The sequence below is a fragment of the Passer domesticus genome, chromosome 1, assembly GCF_036417665.1.
Source record: "Passer domesticus isolate bPasDom1 chromosome 1, bPasDom1.hap1, whole genome shotgun sequence".
NCBI classification, from domain to species: Eukaryota; Metazoa; Chordata; class Aves; order Passeriformes; family Passeridae; genus Passer; species Passer domesticus.
This window is the reverse complement of record NC_087474.1, coordinates 108,774,616-108,794,697: the sequence shown is the minus strand read 5'-3', so window position 1 is coordinate 108,794,697 and position 20,082 is coordinate 108,774,616. Positions and strand designations below refer to the sequence as shown.

Here is a 20,082-nt window from a genome sequence, read left to right as displayed (position 1 = left end):
TCACTTCAAAGACAAAACCGAGCTGGTGACAGTTCTCTAGAGATTAAAAAAAAAAAGACCAAAACAAACAAAAAAATGCCCCTAAACACAAAAGCAATTATAAAACCCTTCCCATCTGTTCCCAAATTAGCCTGACTTATCTAATGGCTTTTTCTCCCTTTTCCTTTAGTATTTTTCAGGGGGAATGGAATAATTGAATTAGTTTTTCTGCAATGGTTTTATTTTTAATGTATTTTTCTAGGCATATGTCAATGAACAAACTGACAGAGTGAGAGTATGTATGTGGTCAAGAAGGTTCTGGTAAGAACTTGACCTATTTAAAATAACAGCCTCATATAAGATTTTAAGTTGCATGATCCTCTGAAATACACAAGATTAATATTACAATGTAGCACACTCAGATACACCAGAAGTGGGATGGAGCAAATGTCTCCCTTTGAACTATTTGTCTGTGAATGACACTGGGCTTACCAGAAAATAAAGTCTCATTTTCCACATACAGTGAATGCAGCAGGAGGTGACAGAGCAACCCATTTTATGTGACAGGGACTTCAAACACATGCTGAAGGAGCTCTCCAGTATGGGTCTGCTGCAATACATCCTGCTCCAAGTTCGCTTTGGCAGGAGATGTCCACCTGGGCCGTGCATTTATCAACGTGTTACTACCTGACCTGCAACTGGAATGAGAAACTACATTCTGCTTGGAAGGATGTCATAAAATTCAGCAGACCTCTGAAAAGGAAAAGCCTGTTGTGGGAATATTTGGAGGTATTTTCCCTAGAACTGATCAGCTTCATCATCTAATAGGTAAAAGCCCATTGTGGGAATATTTGGAGGTATTTTCCCTAGAACTGATCAGCTTCATCATCTAATATGTTTGGATCCCAGCTGTAATCTCTTGGGCTGATAAAAATGCTCTTCAAAGCCCTTTAATACCACTGCACTACAAGACAGGGCAAGTGAATATTCCCTTCCTTTCAAAACTCAGATGTGTTCATTGATTTCTCTATTCACCAGCACCTCATGGGGCACACCTTGAAACCCTGCTGGTAGGAAAAGAGACAAGGAACATACCCTGCATGAAATTACAATGCACTAATCAGTATGTCAGCATAAACCAACCAGGATTTCATACCCTTTGCTGTTTGTACTCTGCTGGAAAACAGTTCTCAATTAAAGCTAATTGATCAAATGCACTGCACTTTCTTTTCAAGCAGTAAAACAGGTTTTTGCCTCAGTAACTTCAACAAAGTAACACAGACAAATCGTGATTTGGATTACTGAAAGAGCTCTCGTATGTATAAACATTACCAGACAAGTCTTAAGGTGGGAAGAAAAGAAATCATTCAATTCATCCAGTTATTAGCTGCAATACTTCCAACAACTAAAACAATTCCCCCAAATCCCAAAAGAGATCCACTGCTTTGGAGTTGTCTCTATTCAAGTGGAATATCAGTAAGGTGAAGTTCATCTGTTTTGGTAACATTCTGAAACAAAAATCAAGACACGTGGTTTACCCGGAGTCCTAATCACAGTGCAAATGTTTTCTGAGGCACCTGTATCTGGGATTTTGGATAAATATGTTAGAGAGACAAAGTTCAAATCTTGATTTCAAAACACTTTTAGTAGCCAAGAGCTGTTTGTGAATTGAGAAGTTTTCTTTGGGTCATGTTCTAATCACACTGAAGCCAAGTTTTAATTTTCATTATACTCTTAGCATTCCTCTTTTTCTCTCTCCTACCACCCACTCCACTTACAAGTGACCTGGAGCTCTGTTTTGAAGGGGGTAGGAACTGTCTCACATTGGTTGGTGTTTCCTTTTCAATGGAGTGTCGTCTCTGAGGCGGCTGCCGTCTCTCAGGCTGCGGCGTGGACGATATGGGCAAGAACTTTGGAGGCACTAAGGATTCAATCAGTACAAAAAAGTTAGTTCTTCTACAAGAGACTGTTGGCTAACAATGCTCAGTACTTAATCTAACCATTGATTTGCTAGAATTCCTACTACTGGCGGCTGAAGTTACATATCCATACTGAGGTGTTTCAGGATATTGCTCTCATTATTTCACCATCATACACAGAACAAACACATGCACAGATTACACAGCTCATTACAAAACCTTCCCAATGAAACTGAAACACTTCAAGCAAATTAAAAATATTGTTACACAGTCAAACCTGCAATAACTGTGTCTGAATAAAAAAGGCCAGATCTTGCCCTTTACCCAGTATTATTGGGAAATACTAGTGATTTGTAAGTGTGTTTCAAACACTGCCACAGTGGCAGAGATGGAGGAAACTTTTAAATTGGTCTTAGGTTAGAATACGCTTCCATAGCAAAAAAATATTTTATAAGATGAGCATAGCTAAACTATCCTCTCCATTCACATGTGACTCCCTCTACAGTCCTACATAAACTTCAGGGACGAAACCTCCTGTTTCACAAAGATATCCACCCAGAGTGGAGGTTAAACAGCCTTCCAACTGTTTATCACACTTCAGCAGGGTTCAGCTTTAGAAGTTTATTCCATTAAGAACACTCAGCTTCAGCTTTCCATATAAGTGTGAGATGAAGTTCATAGCACAGAGGACAACAGAGGTGAGTAAAAGCAGCCACTGGGCTCTCTCATAACTCACTCTTTCTGCTGCTGGTGCCTTCTTGAGAGGGATCTTCTACTTGTGAGGGGGAGATGCTGCTGCTACTTCCTGACTGGTGCACTGATTCCTCCTGTGTGGCAAGAGGGAAAGAAACAGAAATCCTCAGTGACTGTTTTTAGTTCTTCTGCTGCTTTTTAGCACACAGAAAACACAAGCTATCAAACATATTTTGGACCATTCAGTCACTCAAAGTCCTAGAAGTCTTGAGAACAACATTGACTCTGCACAGTACCGAGCAAACAGAATTTTCAGTGCTCTGTTTTTTTAGAAAGTGAAGTGAAATAAATGGTACACAATTTGAGTTCAGTTTGCATGAAAGAACAAGATCAGAAGAGAGGTGCATGAATCCACTGAAAACTGTTAATTTCCCTTGTATTTAAAGACTTCTAGGGATTTGCAGTACAGCAGATATGTTAACACAGCTTTATATCTCACACTAACAAGGAATTAGCACTTAGATTTCTCTGGCCTCCAAAGGAAGAAGAGCCACTCACACAAGTGACTCAGGTGAAGAGAAATTAAACTGAATTTGACTGCACTGTTCCCTAATTCCCAATCCTGGTGTGTTTTTCCTTTCTTCTGTATTTAAAAGAAATCTCATTCACTGTATCTGCATGCTTCTTCTCAACAGCCAAGGGCAACTCCTGTGAAAGTGAAATGGTCTTTGACTAAGCACCTCTCAGCTATCTAAAGGTTTATGCCACCCAAATTATTAAATCCTTTGCTGTCATCTAAAGCCTGTCTTCAGCCACTCGCTACCAGCAAAGAAAGAGATCATCACAGAAGTCTCCCAAATGAAGAGTGCTGAAGGACTGAGCCTGAATGCCCTTCTCCTCTAATGTGGATGCTTTCTACCAAAAAGACTTAACATCATTTAGGCTGTCAAGATTTACAGATCAAACAAGTGACCTGCCCTAAAATCCAGCAAGTGGCTAAGCTTCTCTCTCACAGATTTTCTTAGCTGAAAATCTCCACTGGCTGAAAGATTGCCTTCTTTGGTAACAGTAAGTCGGAAAGAAAAGCTGGCAGGATCACCTCAGTGAGCACCACGCATCACAGGACACAGGCCTCTACAAATTCCCATCAGGTGATCTGTCCTTTAGGCTTAGCCCAAGGGAGCTGCTGTATTTGAGGAAACTGTTCCCACCTATTTGCCACAACACAGTACTCTGCAAGGGACCTTACACCAGCTCACACCCCAAAAGAGTATATTCACTTTCACATTTCAGTTGTGACCCCACAAAACACTTGTGATGGGAAGCTTGAGCAGCACATTGAGCTACATCAGCTGTTTTGCTTGCAGAAACCAGTACAGTTCAGCTACAGAGCTGGCTAAGACACCTCTGCATATTGCTGCATGGTTGCCTTAAAAGACCAATGGAGAACCTCCATGACAACTGGATGCACTGAAGGGGTGCAAGTGTGTTCACAAGCCTGGAGTAAAATACTTAACATTTTGAGAAAGAGAACAGCGCTGTACAGAGGGAACTAGTCAACTTTTCACTTTGTAGAAGTCAGACTGTTCTGAGTAGATGACAAGTTTACCATTGCCAGAGAAGCTAATGAACTAAGATGAAGAACTAAGTAAGCTCTTCTGCTGTTCTAAAGAATGAACTGTTGGAGCCAGTGGCTAAGTATAAAAAATATTAAGTATAAACAAAGACATGGAAAACAGAAGCCAGGAGGAAATTAAATTGGACATAAAATCCTACTTAGACAACAGGTATTCCAGGTTAGTAATTTCAAATTACTACTTCTGTGCACAAACACATGCACTGACAATGCTATTGGTGTCCTACAAAATTTCTCAAACATAGAGGGCTTTCTTTTGAGAATGAAATCTTGGGTAGGAAGTCCTGATTAACCACTGCATGAATTCCTACATATCTATACAGCAACTGTTGATTATTATGTTAGACTATCTGACTTTTTACATTTGAGGTTGGATCAACCAAATATCCAGGACTCTGCACTTCTCCGGAGTGCCAAACAATTAGAATTTTACAGTTACTGAGAAAACTGCAGCTTAAAACATCTAAATATATTACAGACACAATCTGTGGCCAGATAGCTGTAGCTTCATTAGGAAGAGACAATTTTTTAATCTGTATCAAAAGTTACTGTTAGATTGCTACTTCTCTTAGCCACACAAATCAAAATGGCACTTCCTGTTCCATGTCCTCTGGAATCTGTGATTTTAGTGGTGATGCAGAAAAAACAAGGACAGAGAGAAAGAAGAATTTATATAATATTCATCCTTGATAGAAAATGGGCATAGGGCTGTATCAGACCTTGCCTTTCACCTCTGCCTGGCTACACTGAGTATTGGGGCACAGCCTGCATTGCAACATGATGAAAGAACAAAGGGGATGCATGGGGAAGAAAATGCATCTGCATCACAGCTCATTTGGAGGTCCACAGCTCAGCACTGCAGGTATTTCCAGCCTGTAATTTAGGGCACAACACAGTAATAATTTCACTCCCAGTGAGTAACTCCAAATAGGTTAAGCCCAACTCAAACTGCAGACAAAGAGGAGGACAAGTCATTTACAGGCAATAAGAACAACACACACACTCTTCTTTGTGTTACATACAAAGCAAAAGTCAGGGAAGAAATAAAACATTTGGACAGAGCGATCTTCACTCTATTCCAATGTTCTATGTCCTTCACCACCTTGAAAAACTTCACCCAAACTCCCTTCAGTTTATTTTCACTACCGTGGCACTCTTCCTGAGCCCAACCAGTATTCTGCTGAGCATCTTTATCACCTCAGTTGCTTCACCAGCTATTTCTATTGACTCAAACTAGTCCAGCATCTGTTCTCTGTGACAGCTCAATGTGGTTGATTTATTTTCAATTTATCTTTTGCTGTATGTTCCAGAGCTTGTTCCATACCACTTTGCTTGCCTACACAGTATTCCCTAATCAATAGTCATGTTCAGATGTTTTATTTTTCCCTTCTACAAGAAGCATTTCGCATTTCCCATTACACAATTTTCTTTTACTCACTTCTGCTCATTTTCCTGTGTGAAATGGCATGATGCTTCAGGATACACAGAGGTACAGGCTGTAAGACCCAAGTGTCACTGACTGATCTAGTATTCCTGCATCCTGCCCAGCTTCATTCATATTAACAAACCACATATAGCCTCTATTGTAATTTTAAAGACTGATGAGTGATCTCAGAATGCAAATCTCTTCTGCTTTCAGAACAGATGCATCAAATTATGCACCCACACAAGTCACCCACAGGATAACCCCAAAGAGGGCCAACCTTTCACAGATCAGAAAGTATGCAAAGAGACAAATTTCTCCCCACATATATTTCTTCCCAGCCTCCTATCTTTCAGCATAGACGCCTTTGTAACTGCCCTGTCAGGAAACCCCTCCTTTCCCATTTACAAGAGAGAAAAAGAGTCAGGGAAGACTGCTTTCCCCAGGCTAAAATTATCCTCTGTGAATAAAGCCTGCCTGCATGTGCTTTCCAGACAGCTTAACTTTCAGAAAGGTCCAAACTCAATTAATAACACTACTGGTCCAGAAGACAAAGCTCATTCTTGAGGATGCAATGTTGGTACTTCCTGAGGATATATAATGCAGCTCTGAAGCTAAAAAGCTTTTTATGGTTTTCTCCTTCTACTGTTTTTTTAAATCTTTAACTCTTCATTTAGAGTAGATGAATTCAAAATTATTTCTCCATCTGAGTGGTATTTGCTTGTCCTCACCTGTGAAACATTTTTGGGGTGTTCATTTCCAATCTTATATAGCAAATTAATGCACTGACATTTGCACCACACAGCAACCCCTCTGGCACAGCTGCTGCTCTTTATTTAACAGCTTTTATGGTGAGGCTAGCCCCTCATCTGAGTCCTTTAGCAGCTACTGCATGAGTGCCAGAAGGGTGCTATGTACTTTCCTAAATTCCCAAAAGCATAATTGCTACAAACACACTGTGGACAGATACTGGGCATTTAAGAAAGTAAATAATGGCCAAAATTACCATTTAATCTTTTGAAAGAGCATTCTCCTTTTTGGGGTCTGATCTAGTATTTTTGAAGTTCTGTGGGCTGACAAAGCAGCCATGGAAAATTCGGATTATAATTTGTTCAGTCATTTCTCATCTGATCAGTTCAGCAAACTAAGAAGCAAGACGCAGTTCTGACAAATTGAGAATCAAGTTGTGTCCTGATTTTTTACCTCTGAATCTGAGCTGTCAAGTTCAGCCAACGTGGGAGCCTTAAGGAGTCTCTTGCGTTGCACTGTCACTTGCGTGGCCCCGTTCTGCTTTCCTTGGGGAGCTGGGCTGCCATTCACTACAGAGGCATCCACTAATTTTCTTCCAGCCTCTGGCGTCGGTACATCTACCAAAAGAAACAGAACAATTGGTGTTTGCACCTCAAATGTATTTTCCCTTCTCAAATCTTACAGTTGAGGCAATACACGCAAAAGGGAAAAAAAAAATTATTGTGATAGTTGTAGCTGTGCAATTATTTTACTTTTAGTGATTCACTGCTCAGACAATTACAGGCAATGGCTTGCAGTACAGAAGCAGTATGAAAGCAGTGCAAAAAGCAGCATTGCATAATACTAAAACCCAACCTCACACCAATCAACTTTAAAAAAATTGCCTGTGTTAAACCCGAAAATATTCTTCCTTCAAGGTACAGTCTGTAATTAACTATGTAAAAAGGACCAGAAGAATGCACAACCATATCTGGCCAAGTGGGTTTCCAGTGAATCTGAAGACAACACCACACAGAAATTAGGAGGTTTAGCATGGAGTGAACCCAGTTTTTCCTGTGAGGACAGAATTGCACTTTACTCTGCAGGATACAGAGAAGGAATGAAAATGAGGTAAATAATGAGTGTTCATTACAACTCTTAGGCATGCTTGGCCGTCTGTATTAAAAACAGGTCTGTGAGGTCAGACCTTCATGGAACAGCAGAAACATGAGGCTCCAGCTCTATTTTCATCTACATAACTTTTACAAGGATGTAACTCCACTGAGTAAATTCCTCAGGATTTCTGCCAGTGTGCAATGAAGACGCATCTTGGATAATGTAAGCTTTGGGTCTGCTGTGCTTAGCCTAGCTTAGCTTTAGACATTAAGAAAATGACCTAGCCTTTGATATTTCAGGAGAGCTTAGAGTTTGGTCTGATAAATCAGTTTTATCCCTGTAAAAGTACAAAGTACAGTATTCCAATCTGAAGAAAATTATGTTGGAGGGACAAGGAAGAGAAGCTTTTAATCTCCCATCTGCATGTCTGTCTAAGCAGCTGGTCTTTCTATAAATGTGTTTTTCTGCTCATGTAATTATAGGACTCCTTCCCCAGCCTTGTAATAACAAGGTACCTCCAGGTATTACAAGGCTAGAGTAATGATGAGTAATTATTCCCATTTTTATACATGGTGAAAAGAGGCACAGAAGGTCAAGTGACTTGTACCTTAGCTTACTGGGAGGACTGTGACAGGGAAATTATATCACCCAGATATTCACAGTGCCAACAATGCAAGTGCTCACACATCATTTGGAGTTACTTACACAGGTGCCCTGGTACAAACAGACACAGTCACTCCTGCTATAGCACCATGTGCATGGATAAAGACATCCTTGCACCAGGTAAATCAAAGTTACAGACTACACAAAGCACAGCTACAGTAGTAGGTCTGTTTAACAACAGTCTCACCACAGCACCTATTGAAATAAACTAAGAAAAGGAATAAGTTAAACCAATATATATTTTAAAGAATTATACAGGTTATTGTTAAATGCTGGAAACAGACCTAAAAAGGAGAGGGGGTGCATTATAATTGCTATATAAATCATATCTTCAACTGGGAGTATAAGAAAAGGCAATTATTTGGGCTATTAAAGTCATGGTGACATTCCAGGCCTATGAATCTGTATACCAGAGTGTTATTACTGCCTTCAGGTCCTTCCTACAAAGAGCTGCAATCAAAGCCTTAGACTCTCTAACCCTTACTTCCTATCTTCAAAGGCTTTGCTAATGGGTGTCCTGACTACCACAATGGCTTACAGGTCATGGGTTTTCTTCCTCCTAGATTTCTGTGGGTACAGCATGGGCGTCCTCCACATCAAATGCATTCCTGCTCTGACAGCAGCATAATGCAATTCCAGGAAGGGACAGCAGGAAAACAAAACCCAAACTGCCTCCCCTCCCTGCTACCAGTGACACTTCTTGAGATCTCATAAGTAGCTGGCATGCAGTTGATTGAAGTTCTCAGTTTCCCAAATGAGCAAGAAAAACCTTTGATTTGTCTTTGGATGGCACAGGGCGGTTCCTGAACAGATTGTCCAAGGAAGCAGCCCCAGCACCACCCAAACAACAGCCAAAGGTGGTGTCCCTTCTCCCCTAAACCTCCTGGGTGGGGACTGCCCTGCCTGATGGCAGGGAGGGTGAAGAATGGCCTGTGAGCACTGCTGGACCCACTGGAGATAAATGATGGGAAGGTCAACAGCACTGCCCTCCTGCCAAAAAGTAAAACATACAATAGGCCTGGGGAAAGGAAAAAAGGGGGACACCACCAGACACCCCCTATGGCAGGTGATGGAACGTGTTTTCACATCAAAAATTGTTTTCCGGTGGTTTTTGTTTGTTTGCTTGATCTTTTTTTTCTGGAATTTAGGCCAAATTTCTGGAGGCCTCAGAAGGCAACTGGTCCATTTTGAAAGTAATTTATGTAGCAATCACGACCTAGGAAGCCTAAAACAGATGTTATTTAAAGTCAGGCACATATGAGTTTTTCATAGATATTGAAGAGTTGCTCATATGTTGATTCTAGTCTTCTTGAAACACCAAAGAAATTTTAGGTGAATCAAGAAGACAATCCATCATAGTACTTGTCTTCAAGGTTTCTTCAGTAGGAAATGTGATTTATCACCATTCTTTCCTCTAGAGAAAAAAAAAAAAACAGGGAGTTTTTGCAACTTGCAAGCACTAAAGAATAACAATAAAAGAAGAATAAAATTAGAAAACAGTCCAATCTGTAAAATTAATTTGATCAATCAAGTTCAATTTATCATTCTTACACTTACAGTACTAGATTCATGTGAATAAATGAATTATCACAATTCAAGGAAAAGATCGTGAAGCATTGAAATGTTTCAGCTCAAATGTTGAAACATTTGAGTTTCAACAGATTTCAAGAAAAAATTCTTGTTCTAATATTAAAACCAGAATCTGTTAGCAGACATAGACCAAAAAATTCTTAGTTTGTTTAAGCTGTTTTAATGATCTTTTAGCTGATTTAGTGACAACATAAACATTCACGGGTGACGAATAATCGTACACTGTCATAAACAAGATAAAATTATTTAGGATAAACAAGTTAGAAGCAACAAATATACTAAATCTTATAAATATGAACATGACAGAAGAAATCAATGGATGATTCTTTGAAACAAAATCTATTAAAAAAACCTGGATAGTAGTTTACAATCTCTAGGTTCACAGAACACTTAAATGTTTTGAAGATGATTTCAATGATATTTAAAAAGGCTTGTGTGAGTAATAGCCTGGGGTTAAGAATTTATTAGAGAGTCAGACACACTGGGGGAGTGTCATTTCTCTTTGTTTTCAGGCAGCAAGTACAGTGAACAGTACCTGAAAATTGGATGATTGCGTTTGGTTTCTTTTGAGATTTTCTCTAAGTTTTCATTACAACAGGCAAATGAAAGAAGGCAAAGTCTTGATTTGATTACTTGATCGTTGTGTTGGGCTTCCCTGACCAGCCTTAGCAAGGGGGAGACAAAAAAACCCCACTGCAGGATAATATGAAATGGGCCTTTATTTACATGTAAGATTATGTCTCGTGAAACAAGGAATTAGGCAGACCACAAATTACATGCAAACCTCAGCAGCCATGTAACCATATGCTGTCTGCTTCCTCACCAGCTCTCCTTGGCCAAGAGTGATGACAGAAACCTGAATTTTCTTCTATACAGGAAATGTACTCCTTGGGATTAAACTTTTTACACTGAATTTAAAAAAAGGCTAAGATGAATTTGCAGAATCATTATATGTTTGCTTTTTGCTGGCTATTATGTCAATAATATGGTGGGACGTATTGTATAATGAGCAAAAGTAACAGAGATGTGCTCATTTCAGTGGACTTCAAATGCTGAATTGAAACCTGAGAACTAATAAATCAGTCTTTTGCTGTGTTTGCATCCCATGTATCCCTGTGTTATGTAAACTAAAGAATTTACAAAGACCTGGTGGAGCTCCTGCCTCCCACTGGTCTGAGACAGACATAATCTAAAAGTAATAAACCCCATGAAATTTGGTGTTAAATGCTTCAGTTTCCTCTTCTCTCTCTGCACACCTCCCAGTTCCCCCCTTCCCCCCAATGTACAAACTGTTTCTGAAATAACAACTTCAAAGCAGCAATGCACACAGCTTTGAGGCAAGAACTGGAGTGGTAAGAGTGGCAATGACTGATCTTTTGAGCTGTATTCAGGCACTGCATTGAAATGAAGCTGCTTTTCAGCTATTTTTCTATTAGAGGAAGTGGGTAATGACTGCCCTGGTTCCCAGTTGTTATCTGAGTACCTCTCAGGTAACTCACTACAGGTGGCTACCACTGGCTCCTTCTATTCTACCAGAAGGAAAAAGCAGTGGAAAAGGAGACCCCAGGAACCCCTCCTGTCCTCTTCAGGAGAACAGCCGGCAGATGTGTGGAGCTGGGCACTGTGACACACCAACTACACTGGCTTGGTGCCAGCAGAAGTCTTCTCAGGATTCTGCACCCTCCCCATCGGAGGCAGCATGAATAATAGAAACCTGCACCCGTCCTTTAGCACTTAGCAGGAAACACTTCTCTTTCTCAGCTGGTTTGTGGGGTTTTTGTGACAGCAATTCCATCAAGCAGAGTGCAATGAAAGCAGTGAAAAAGCAAGTGTGTGCAAGCAGTGATGAAAGCACAGTACAGCCTCTCTGCCTCTAAAAGAATGAAAAAAGTAAAAGCACGCAAAGCAACAGCATCCAAAATTACTGCTTATCTGCTTATTATCAATATCCCAACCCATCTAATTCACTTGTACTGCTCACCTGGCGTCTCATACATCTACCTAACTGGAATGCTTTAATCATCCTGAATTTTCTTCTAAGGACACTTTATCAGATCCCTCAGTCATGCCATATGATTCTACTTGCTGAGAACCACATGACTTGCAAAAACAAAACCAATCACATTTGGGAGATGGATAAAGAAACCAGGAAGAGTTCTTCAGTGGTCAGTCAAAAACAGCAAATCCAAGTATAGTACAGTTTTTTAAGGCTATTTAGTCAAAATAAAAATATTATGGTTATGAATTAATGGATTACAAAATATTGTTTGGATTTAAACAAATGAGGATGTCTCAGAATTCTTAGAAACTAAAGACAAAAGAAGAAGCAGACAGACACACATAGAAAGACAGATCTGAACATTTCCCTTTAGCTGGTCACTGGCATATTCAGTTTTATCTTCTTAAAACTAGAACTTTCAGCACATCTGAAAAAGCAATACTTTTTGAAAACATAAGTTTGCCTGTTTATGCTTCTATCTGAGGCCCTGGGGACCCTGCAGCTTTCAGTGGAGTAAAATATGATGCCATGTACATATGTAATCTGAATCCCAGCAGACAGCTGTAGTAGCTGCACCATCCACCACGAGTGTAAGGTTTCACAAAAAGGCTTGAGTGGCATTAACAGCTTGTCACCGGCTCTGACAGCAGAGCCTGTTCCTTCCTCCCTTCCACCCCTGCTCATCAGCTGCCCTCCTCAGCCAGCTCTCTGATCATCTGATCAGATAGTAGGCAGGCTTCAATCACTAAAAGAGCAGAAGAACAACCTGGTAAAAAATATTTAAAGTATTTGTTCCTGGGTTACAGGAGTTTAACACGGTCCTCTTGTGCATAAATGAGCAGGACTGACACAGAGAAGGGGAGAATCACATGCTTAGAGGGGAGCCTGGGGAGGAAGGGAGCAGTGAGAGTCTCCTCCCCTCTCAACAGTGGCAAGCTGTTTCCTTGGCTCAGTCAGAACAGGGAGCCATGTTCACAGATATGTCACTTGTGAACTGTGTTCCCGTATTACATAAATGCTGTATTTTTTAAGTTATAGTAATAAAAAAACTTCTATGTGGTCTTTCTAGTTCACAATATGCCAGCATTTCAGTCAGATGATGCCTTTCTGTGGGGAAAATAACCAGATGAGGCTAAAGGATGCATGGAAAAACTGAGGATGTGAACTGTGCTGAAGTCCTAGATGAGATGTTTCTATCTGTAACTCAGAGGAAGGAGGGGAGGTGGTACAAAGAGCATGGATTTATTTGGAGACTTTTTTGAGGGTCACCTAGGGAAAATTTGATAAGAGCTAGCTATCTCCTCTGCCAACAAACCTTTGAGGCTGATGTTGAATATTTCCAACATCAATGATGGAAATTTTGGGCCTGATCATCCTGGAAAGTTAGTGTATAATGAGGAAGGAATTAATTATTTTCTGGCTACTAGGCTATCTGATATTGCAGTATCCAAAGGGCAACAGGTTCATACAGCTGCTGCATGTCCTAACTAATGGCTGATCAGAGGAAACCTGAACATTTATATTATATAGTTGATGAAGGGTCATCTTTTGGATCCTCTGCACCAGCTATTACCAGCAAACCTTATTTTTCTAACAAGTAAAGAAGGAAGGTTTAGCCTTTTTGTTGGTGAATGTCTTTGATTTCATACCTCACAAAGCTTTCACTGTAAAGACATTGTAGAACTGACAGTTTCTTTCTAGATCAATATACATAGGTATATTTCATTTAATCTAGAAAGGAAGATGAGTTCAAAGCTAGTTTTAGGATCCTGGTGAGAAATGAAGTACTGCAAAAAATGGTCTAGTCAAAAAGTGAGTGCAAAGACATAGAAGTCAGATTTATCAATAAATAAATCAGACTTGAAAGTGATGCTGAACTCTGCAATCATTTTAAGAGTCTGGAATAGCTCTGGACCACCTTATTTTGTTTATTAATTTAAGCAGAATTGCAGCACTCTGGTGAATACTCTGTATTTCAGGTGAAATGCAGATGTTTCCTGAACCTAAGCATCCTTTTGCGGCAAGGGAAACCTAAGTATTAATAACGAATTTATCTAAATTTTTTATTTTCACTGACCATATATTGGAAGAATCCCTTCAAGTTTCTTTCTTAGATGGGAATTCAACAAACAGATGGAACATATTTCACAATAAGCACAACAACCACGTCAGGTGGTGCAGCACATTTTACCTGACAAGTCAAAACTGTAAGACATGCTAAGTGGCCGCATTGCTGTAAAAAAAGAAACAAACACAACAAAAAAAGAAAATGATTCAGCTCTTAGAAAAGCAGAGGGATAATGAAAACAAAATATTAACTCCACTTGAGACATTTTGGACTCTCTTTCTTTAATCCAAAATGTGTCAGACATACTACTGCTTTACTGTAGTAAAGCTCAAAGTCTGAAAACTACAGTAGCATAAACGGGACTTGCAAACAGAGCAACTATACTACTAGTAAATTAAGAGTTTTGGAATTCAAAAAATCAAATATCAAAACAAGAGACAAATATCTAAAAAATCGAATACTTTAAAGTAAAATCACCACAAAGAGAAACAGGAAAAAGGGAAAGAGACAGAGAGAGAGAGGAGAGAAATAGTTGGGAAAAAAATGAAAGCACAAAGCCACATTTCACACAAGTTTCAGTGACCTGAAATAAAGATATTTCTAATTTTTTTAAGCATAATCTCCAATGATTATAATTAAACTAATAAAGAGAGACACCCAAGCTAAGCTTGCACAGTAGAGCAATCCTCCTTGAAGAGGATGGAAAATAAGGCCAAACAAAATCTGATTTGTGCTGATTCCTGTTCTTTTCAAAAACCTTAGGTGCACTTGGCCTTTAAAATGCATCCGTAATATTATTATCTTCTTCCTGGGTCTCTGATGATTTTGTTGTTAGATAAAAAAGTGGTCAGATGTTCTTAATTTCTGGAAAGACCTATACATCTTTCCAATTAAACAGTGTATTCAGACAGCAGACCCTCAAAATATTCTTCAACTGAAAACAAAATTTCAGTACACTAATCCAGATAAACAGCCAAGCCCAGTGACAAGAATGTGCAAAAATGCATCAAAATTGAAATCAGCTTATGTGTCTTCCTTGACAGGTGATCAATCTGCAAGCTGGTAGAAAGAGCCTGTCAGACACACATACCACTGCCCTAAAAGATATTTATAAAAAGGTTGTACTGAGACAAGTTTTGGTCATGAGGATTATTTAAAGTGGTGCATGCAGTAGATGGCTGACTCAGAGCTAATCTGGGAGTCAGGGAACTTTTTCTGTATTCATTAACTAGAAATTATCCATAGGCAATTGCTACAGTAACAGTATCAACATTTCTGTCCAGACTTAGCATAAAGGCACATACTTCTTAAAGCAGAAGGGTGTTTATCACCTGATGCTGAGACATTGATAAACCTGCACATGAAACAAAGTTTTCTCCAAGCTCCATTAGCTCCACTTGCTTGAGTCCCAAGTGCATGGTTTTAATGAAAAGCACATGCACCTCAAGGCTGTGCTTGCCTCGATGGCTTACGCTGATGATTTTATGGGGTCATTTGAAAGCTCACTCCAACTCCTCTGCAAACCTCTCTCCCTTTGTGAGCACAGTTCAACCCCATTTCCAAAGAAGGCTTAGACTGAGACTGGCCGTGGTAGAGAAGGTCTGACCTGTCCCATTTGTGGTGTAGAGAGAAGGACAAAGCCTGTGGCTGCTGGGGAGCACATGCCATAGGTACAGCCTTAACACAGAGGAGGAACTGCAAGAGTAGAGCCCCCACTCACCCCAAGAGCCAAGTGCAGTTGTGCTCTTGACTGTATAAACTGAGCAAAAAGAGTTTGGAACATGTGAAACATGTCTGGGACATGTGAAACACACCTTATGCTCCTGAATATGTCGCTGTAATGTGCTATTTTTTTTCTCCTTTTTAATAGCAGCAAATAGTTCTGTCCAGATGGTGCAAGTGTCCCACATGGTGTTTCTACTTAGATTTATAATCCTTAAACCTCATTACCTTACATGTTGTTACACTAAATTACATTCAGTGGTCATTTAAACTGTATGGCAGATCTACTTGTATCATACTGAATGCCACTAACATTGCTCTGTTCCCAAATTGCACAAGCACATTCTTTTTTAAAAGGAACTTTAGGTGTAACAATCATTCCAATTGTGAGAAAGAATGAAACCTCATATGCCAGCATAAGGAAAATTATCTTAAAGGCCTTTGGTCTTTTTAGTTCTTCATGCCAGCAGATAATACATACTTGGAAAAAAGCTTGCATGCATCCACTTTTACACCTCCATTAACGTGGCATTTAATCCAGTCAATTCACTGGACTTAAGAGGAATTGCCCCAGTTCCAGAACACAAACATTTAATACTCTAACAAAAAGGGAAAAATAAGTGGAAGACAGGTATCCCTCATTGGAGGCAATGCCTTGAAATCAATCCAGAAGTCCTAAGCAGTACTGGTTCAAAATTTAACATCAGTTTTAGAAATTGTTTACTAACTGGGTCTGATGCCATTCATAGCAGGTTTATTAGATCAGGTTTGCTGCCCCTGAGACAACATGGTAGTTCGCAGACAGACAACTTAAAAAACACTGAAATGGAATGTTTGAAAGAAAAGTAAGGAGTTATTCCACATTTCTACAAGCTTCCTACATTTGGAAAAAAGTCTAGGCCTGTGAGAAATGTTAATTGACACAGCAAACATAAACTGAACCCAAATCAGAAACTTGGAAGGTCCCAAAAAACAATATTTGAAGCATTGTTCTTTTACAAACGCACGCAAGCATTCCCCAAACTCCATCAAGCACTTCAAAAACAATGCAACAAAGTAAGACTGATGAAATTGTTTTGCTCCAGAAACAACGGGTTGTCACAATCCACTTGTATGTGGACCAGTGCCTTTGGGCACATGTGGCAAGTACAAATATCTTTCAAAAAGCAGTGACAGAGAGTACGTATGTGGATTTTTGTACGTGTATACAGTTTTAAGCCACAAAATTCCACATTTGCTCTTTAAAAATTCAGCTACTTCAGTTTTTCTGATACAGGTAAATACAGCACACTTCAAGCAATCTAAGTCACTATGTAAGCCTGTATTTGTCATGCTTTTGCATCAGAACCACTGAACTAATGCAAATGGGTGACTGCTGCATTGCATGGTATTTGCATCATTTTTGTAGTGGTTTGCTGAAAATACACTGCAGGAATGAAATGCTTTGCAGTGCAAGTCAGAATTATTTTCCCATGAAAAGACCTACAAATGCATTTTCCATTACTTGGAAAAGGAAGCAAAGATTTAGATTCAAAATAAATGCAACAGATTCAGTAAACAAAATAAAAACCAATTTTAAATTAAAATAAAGAAGTTGATGATGCTAACACAGGAAAAAAAAATATTAAAATTCAACATGTAAAGAATACTTGCAGGTAATCAAGGTATACTGCACTGGAGACAAGCAACACCTGATCCATTCTCAGCAATCTTATGTAAGACCATAAACTGTCATGTGCAACAAGCAATACAATACCATTCCATTTATCTAATACACTAAAAACTTGAATGGAATCAAGGTGAACCATTCAGTTTCCTATTTTAAAATATAACTAAGCACAAAGATTGCACAGCCCTAGAAAAGTTTGTAGGCTATTTCTTTTTCTGAAGAAGTAATTTTATCTTTGGTGACATCTGCACATATGTGGCTAAAACTGCTGCTTCCTACGTGGGAAGTTTTCTGTGGATGCTGCAGGTAAAAACTGGCCACGTGCTTACCCAGCCTGCTCCGCCTGATCTCATCAGGGGAGACGGGACGGAGCTTCCTCTCTGCCTTGATCTCCTCCAGGATCCTCTCATGGAGGCTGCGGGGCCGTGGCGGGGTTGGTTTCAGCTTCCTCGCCGAGGCCTTGGGATACAGGGATAATCATATTTACATTAAAAAGTGCATCCTTGAAAGTAGATTTCACACTTTTTTTTGGAAAAAATGTGGAATGCTGTGATATGATTTTACATATGCTCAATATCAAACCTCGACATAAACTGAAAGAGGGTTTTATGCATCATGGCTCCCTAGAGATAAAGCGCTGCTGGCAATAACAGCTGTTAATTGGTACATGCAACATACTACACACTGTTCTTTTAAGGGATCCTGTTCTGTGTACAAAAGACAATTATTTTTGGAAGCCCTGGCAGAAAATATTATGTTTATGTATTTGCTGGAACCAAACATGCTTTGAAAAGCCACTATTTTGTAAGGAACGAAGCCCACTGGATTACATACAGGATTTAATGGAGGTCGCGATCGGATGAAATCCAGGATTATTTCATGGGCACTCTTTTTTAATCGAGGTGGGATGTCACCGTTAACCTGGAAAGAGAAAGTGAAATATATATTGCTGTGTTTCACATTTATATTCATGCAGATGAGATCAACTGAAAACTCACAACAACCCTGACAGAGCTGCAGTGTTCTGCCACCTGCACCAGACATAAAACCCCATCAGTTGGGAGTGGAGCAACAATCCATATGCAGAGCACAGGCAAGCAAAGAAGGTACTTAGCAGCTTTTCAGTTTTGCTGATGGCTGCAAAATAACTCCAACTGCAGCAGCTTAAAGCAGCAATATTTAGGATTTTGAAGTAATGAAATCAAACGTCAAGGCTGCAGTTGTGTCTATGGAAGAAGCAGGTTTCCTGACTGTAAATCACATAATTCTGTAGCAGAGGGGCTGGGTGAAGACTTTTTTTGTTTGCTTTTTTTGTTCGTCTTTCTCTAGAGACACTTAGACATTTAGATGTAAGGCCATATACAAGACATCACAGGGAAGAATCATCAATTCACTACATGTACAGGATTCAAAGAAGGCAATGGAAGTTTTCATATCATATGAAGAATATATAAATTGTAAGCTGGGCATATGTGTATGGATTTCCTTAAAAAAAAACACCTGTCAGGTTCAGTTTTCACAGAGCACAGTGCCCAAGCACACTGTCAGAGACAATAGATCATCCTATGTCATATATATCCTTCTGCTACCTCCTCTTACTGCACAGTAGCTGGCCATCAGCCCTGTCCTCCAACTTGACAGAAATTTCCATGACACTGTATTGCTTAGACCAAGTATTCCATATTTCAGATTTATCTTTTAAGGGTCAGTTGCCTCTTTTTATTTTTGTGGGACTGTATTCATACAAGCTCTGTAGCCAGAAAACCTATGCAAAGACACATGTCTGGTTTGCCAAATAACATTGTGCCATAACAATCATGCCTTTCTGCTAACCAGAAGGACTGCTGCCATCACAAAAAGAGGTTTAAATGTCCATAAGGTCACCTGAATATGATCACTAATTGAACTTCACCAATGCCATGCAGCTTCCATACAAGCTCTGCTCACCTCAGGCATACCCTGTGTCCAGGCTGAGGCTGAGTGACAGCCTCCTCGAGAATTCATCCCTTTCTCTCTAAGAAATCAGATGCAAAGTCCCTCTTGGGGAGCATTTAATTGCTTTCCTGAGGACTCTTTCTGGAGATATCTTACCCCAGACACAGTCCAAACTCTATTTGTTCCACTCTCCTTAGTTTCCTTAGAGTGAATTTCATGTTGCTTGGCAAAGAATTCCAAGCTGCTAAACACTGCAACATGCATCATCTTCTTAAAAAAAGTGCACAAAAATTAAAATGGGAAAGGTTTATACTAAACTGTGATTTGACATTTCCTGATGAGGAGAATACTATTTTAAGGGGTGTGATTGATTTCTTCTGTTCAAAGACTGAGCAGATTTTTGAGGCCAGCATGCCCTGGAAGATGGTTAATGAAATGAGAAGTCTCTCTTCCCTGAGCTACTGTTCATCAGATGTCAAAGTTGATAGCTGAAGTTGAGAATTATTACCATCAGAACAGCCGTTTTGTAAACTGATAATCTCTGCTGGAGCCTTGGGGAACAACCCTCTGTGTGACAATAGTCAATAAATAATACATGGCTCTGAGCCTTTCACCTCAGGGCACTCTAGGCCCTGACTTAATGCCACCAGGGTATAATTAGTATCAGTATTACCATCTGATTGGAAAAAGAGAAATGTAAGATTTGCTTAAGTGATTCCACAGGAGACATGGGGAGCTGGTGGCCAAGCAGGTGGATGCTTTGCAGCCAACAAGCCAAGAAGTCAAGAGCAGGAGCATCAGTGGCAGAACCCACCTTTTCGTACCTGGCACCCAAACAAGATACTGACATGAAAGATACTGCAGGGAAACTTTTATCCTCTCTGTTTAGACTAGATGTATTTATTTACTCAAACTAACTATCTCTGTAGTGAGCAACTTCA

The 20,082-nt window shown here is 39.7% G+C and overlaps 1 protein-coding gene across 7 annotated transcripts in view; it reads right to left on the bottom strand.

Moving 5' to 3' along the window:
- SPIRE1 (spire type actin nucleation factor 1) overlaps nt 1-20,082 on the bottom strand; it is a 126,436-nt gene that overhangs the window by 13,836 nt on the left and 92,518 nt on the right. For 2 of the 7 annotated variants that reach the window (XM_064433139.1, XM_064433155.1), the window contains exons 7-12: nt 18,041-18,127; nt 17,536-17,665; nt 13,939-13,980; nt 6,854-7,017; nt 2,635-2,725; nt 1,758-1,900 (exon numbers count right to left, since the gene is read on the bottom strand). In XM_064433139.1, the coding sequence (XP_064289209.1) occupies nt 1,758-1,900; nt 2,635-2,725; nt 6,854-7,017; nt 13,939-13,980; nt 17,536-17,665; nt 18,041-18,127 (657 nt within the window). The remainder of the gene's footprint in view (nt 1-1,757; nt 1,901-2,634; nt 2,726-6,853; nt 7,018-13,938; nt 13,981-17,535; nt 17,666-18,040; nt 18,128-20,082) is intronic. The other 5 variants (XM_064433151.1, XM_064433172.1, XM_064433145.1 and 2 more) reach the window with 3 other exon arrangements.